The sequence below is a fragment of the Chlorella variabilis genome, assembly GCF_000147415.1.
Source record: "Chlorella variabilis unplaced genomic scaffold CHLNCscaffold_7, whole genome shotgun sequence".
NCBI lineage: Eukaryota > Viridiplantae > Chlorophyta > Trebouxiophyceae > Chlorellales > Chlorellaceae > Chlorella > Chlorella variabilis.
In genome coordinates this window covers 1,687,658-1,690,689 of record NW_005435081.1, presented here as the reverse complement: position 1 = coordinate 1,690,689, position 3,032 = coordinate 1,687,658, and the positions used below count along the sequence as shown (strand labels likewise).

The window sequence follows — 3,032 nt, the reverse complement described above, 5'->3', positions numbered from 1 at the left end:
CGCCAAGTTGTACGACGAGGAGATGGCGGCGTGCGCGGCCGCTTACCCCGACCAGTTCCGCCTCGACTACGCGCTGTCGCGCGAGCAGCAGGTGGGGGGGCTGGGGTGGGTGGGTGGCTGGTGGGGGGAGCATGGGGAGGGGCGGCTGGGGCCTGTGGTTGGAGGCTGGGAGGGGGAAGCGGTCTTTGCTGGGGCTGGAGGTGGTGCTGCTGCTGGATGGGCCGCTTTGTTGATAAATGCTTCGTTAGGGGCTGGGTTTGCCATGGCGCCTGTGGTGGCGTGGGTGGCGTCTTGGGCTGCGTGTGGGGGCCGCAGGCTTTGCGGGTGTGGTTCCGGAGCGCTGGCTGCCGCGGGCGACAGCGGGGACCGACGCGGCGCGCGGCGGCGGCGGCTGCCGCTCTTTGCTGACGCCCTTTCAACCTGCATTCAATTCTACCCTTCCTGTGCAGAACGTCCGTGGTGGCAAGATGTACATCCAGGACAAGGTGGGTCTGGGGAACCAATTGGAAAACAATCGAGGAAACGCACCTGGCGGGTGGCCGGCGGGGGCGGGCGGCGGCGCACCGCGCACAGGCGGCGACGCGCCGCGCACAGAAAGCAGAACAAACACATTTTTTGTATTTTCCTTGGCTCCCCACAAGCACCAATCCCTAATACTGCCTCTCAATGCCTGACTGCAGGTGGAGGAGTACTCTGATGAGGTGTGTGGGGCCGTCTGGAGCGCGGGCATGCGGCGCCAAGGTGGCGCAAGGTGGCGCCGCCGCTTCGCCCCCTTTTTCCTCTGCCCGCCCACTTTATTTTTCGCCCTGCAGGTGTTCGATCTGCTGAACAACGGAGCACATATCTATTTCTGCGGCCTCAAGGGTATGATGCCAGGTGGGTCGAACGCGCCGGGATCGCCATTGGTGACCGGATGCCGCGAAATGTTGCCTTTTTCGACACCTGGGCGGCCCAGGAGCCCCGTTTTCGTGCTGCTGGCTCTTTTCGTGCCTGCCAGCCCTGTCTGAGGAGTGCCCTGCACCCTAGGGCTCGCCCTTGCTTGACAGCCACCGGCTCACACGAGCTGGCATGTGCGGCGGGAAGCGGGCAGCCGCGCGCCTCTGCGTTGCGGTGCTGTGAGGGCCTGATTGGGCTGGCTGGCCTGCCTTGCCCTGGCGTGCTGCAGGCATCCTGGAGATGCTTGAGCGCGTGGCCACCGGCAAGGGCCTGAACTACGCAGAGGTGAGGCGGGCGCTTGTATTTGTGGCTAGGGGCGTATGTGCCAGCATGGCTGCTCCCAGGAAAGCGGGTCGGCCGCTGATCTCCCTGTGGCCTGCGCTGCAGTGGTTCGAGGGCCTCAAGCACAAGAACCAGGTGCACGTGGAGGTGTACTAGGCTCGACCATCGCAATTTTGGCGCCTCCCCGGCCGCCGCACGAGTCGCGGCGTCCGCCGCCGTCCCCACCACCCACCAGCGTCACATTGCCGTATTCTTCCGCTGCTCTGCTCCCTCTCCTCCCAGCACCTTTCCAGGCCCGCTAACGCACAGATTTAATGTAAATGCTTAGTTCAGCAGAGAGAGGGATCGACTGTGCGAAGGGCGCCGCCCGCTTTCAACATGGATGATGTGGCGCCGCCAAGCGGGCGGTGCTTTGGTACTGATGAGCTCATGCCTCACGATATGCGCAGCGTGTTTTCGCGCACCGTAACGAAAACAACCCCGCATTGCACCACATTCATTCAGAGCCAGAACCGCGCGTCGAACGGCTACATGCGGCTCCTCCAACTCCTCACCCTGGTCTGGGCTGCGCGACTTGCGGCGGGCGACGACGGGTGGGGCTCCATGCAGCGCGTGGCCGGCTCGGGGGATCGCCGCAGGCCCGTCGACAGGGCAGGGGCTGCCGCCGCGTTGTGCCTGGAGGGAGCGCCGGCACCGCTGGCCGCGATGCCTCAATCACTCTCTCCCACCACCGGCGCGCCCCTCCCCCGCCTGCAGGTGCCCCGTGATGGACGAGCTGTGGGCGAAGGCGGCGGCGCGGGCGGGGCTGACGCTGGACGAGGCGCTCAGCATCGACGACGCCGACCCTCCGCTGTACGACCAGCTGGGCGAGGCCGCCATCAAGCAGTTCTCCACCCACTTCTACGCTCGAGTGTACCAGGACGAGTGGGACGAGTTCAGGTGAGCTGGGGAGGAGGGGAGGGTGGGGGAGGCTGTGGCCAGCACCCGCCCCACGCCTGATCCCAATGCCCTCCACGAGCTCTGCCAGCCCTGCGGCCAGCGCCGCACTCCCTGCCTGATCAGCTCCTGTTGCCTGCCTCCGCCCAGGGACCTGTTCAAGGACCGCCCCATCGAGCAGTCCGTCCAGAACCAGTTCGAGTTCCTGGTGCAGCGCCTGGGCGGGCCGCCGGTCTACAGCGAGCGCAAGGGTGGGTGGGGCGGCGGCCAGCTGGGAGACAGCATGCATGCGGTGGGGGTGGCTGGGTGGGCAATGCATGCAGGTGTCCAGGTGCCTGCTGCCAGCGGGTGGGCTGCACACCCAGCTCGCCTCAGCCAGCCTGCGCCCGGTGCAGAGGCGCATGCCCACTCCCTCCCTGCCGCCGCCCACCCCCCCGCTCCATGCAGGCCCCCCGCGGCTGATGTGGCGCCACGCCGGCTTCCCCTGCACCAACCAGACCGCCGCCCGCTGGCTGCTGCACGCCGGCGAGGCGCTGGACGCGGCGCCCGCCATCGCCGCCGACCCCCGCCTCCGCCTCGCGCGCTTCTTCACGTTCATGGCCAACCTGCTGGTGGTGCACCAGGAGAGCAGGGAGGCCTGCGGCATGGGGCGCGGCGGCGGCGGCGGCGGCTCGTGGTGGGCTGAGGCAGGCATGGGCCCCGGCATGGGCCGCGGGGCTGGCCGTGGCCTGCGGGGCGGCTCCGGCGGGATGGGGCATGGTGGAATGGGGCGTGGCGCTGGCGGGGGCCGCTGGGGAGGCTGGGGCGCGGGCGGCGGCTGCCCGATGGCCCGCCTGGCCAGCATGCGCCGTGGCGCCCAGCGTGGTGCCGGCGGGGGC

At 68.5% G+C, this 3,032-nt stretch overlaps 2 protein-coding genes across 2 annotated transcripts in view; both read left to right on the top strand.

Annotated features, from left to right (window-relative positions):
• The window catches only part of CHLNCDRAFT_35035 (hypothetical protein), a gene marked incomplete at its 3' end in the record, with an annotated part of 4,348 nt that extends 2,974 nt beyond the window's left edge, over positions 1 to 1,374 (top strand). Inside the window, exons 9-14 of the mRNA XM_005848935.1 lie at positions 8 to 91; positions 450 to 485; positions 681 to 701; positions 813 to 876; positions 1,166 to 1,221; positions 1,324 to 1,374. Of these exons, the coding sequence (XP_005848997.1) occupies positions 8 to 91; positions 450 to 485; positions 681 to 701; positions 813 to 876; positions 1,166 to 1,221; positions 1,324 to 1,374 (312 nt within the window). The remainder of the gene's footprint in view (positions 1 to 7; positions 92 to 449; positions 486 to 680; positions 702 to 812; positions 877 to 1,165; positions 1,222 to 1,323) is intronic.
• Positions 1,375 to 1,984: 610 nt separating this feature from the next.
• On the top strand, positions 1,985 to 2,780 carry CHLNCDRAFT_17675 (hypothetical protein; the record flags this gene model as incomplete). The annotated part of the gene is made up of 3 exons (XM_005848934.1): positions 1,985 to 2,157; positions 2,305 to 2,405; positions 2,602 to 2,780. Coding segments are annotated over 3 exons (453 nt in total), but the record flags the coding sequence as incomplete, so codon positions are not given.
• Between the last annotated feature and the right edge of the window lie 252 nt (positions 2,781 to 3,032).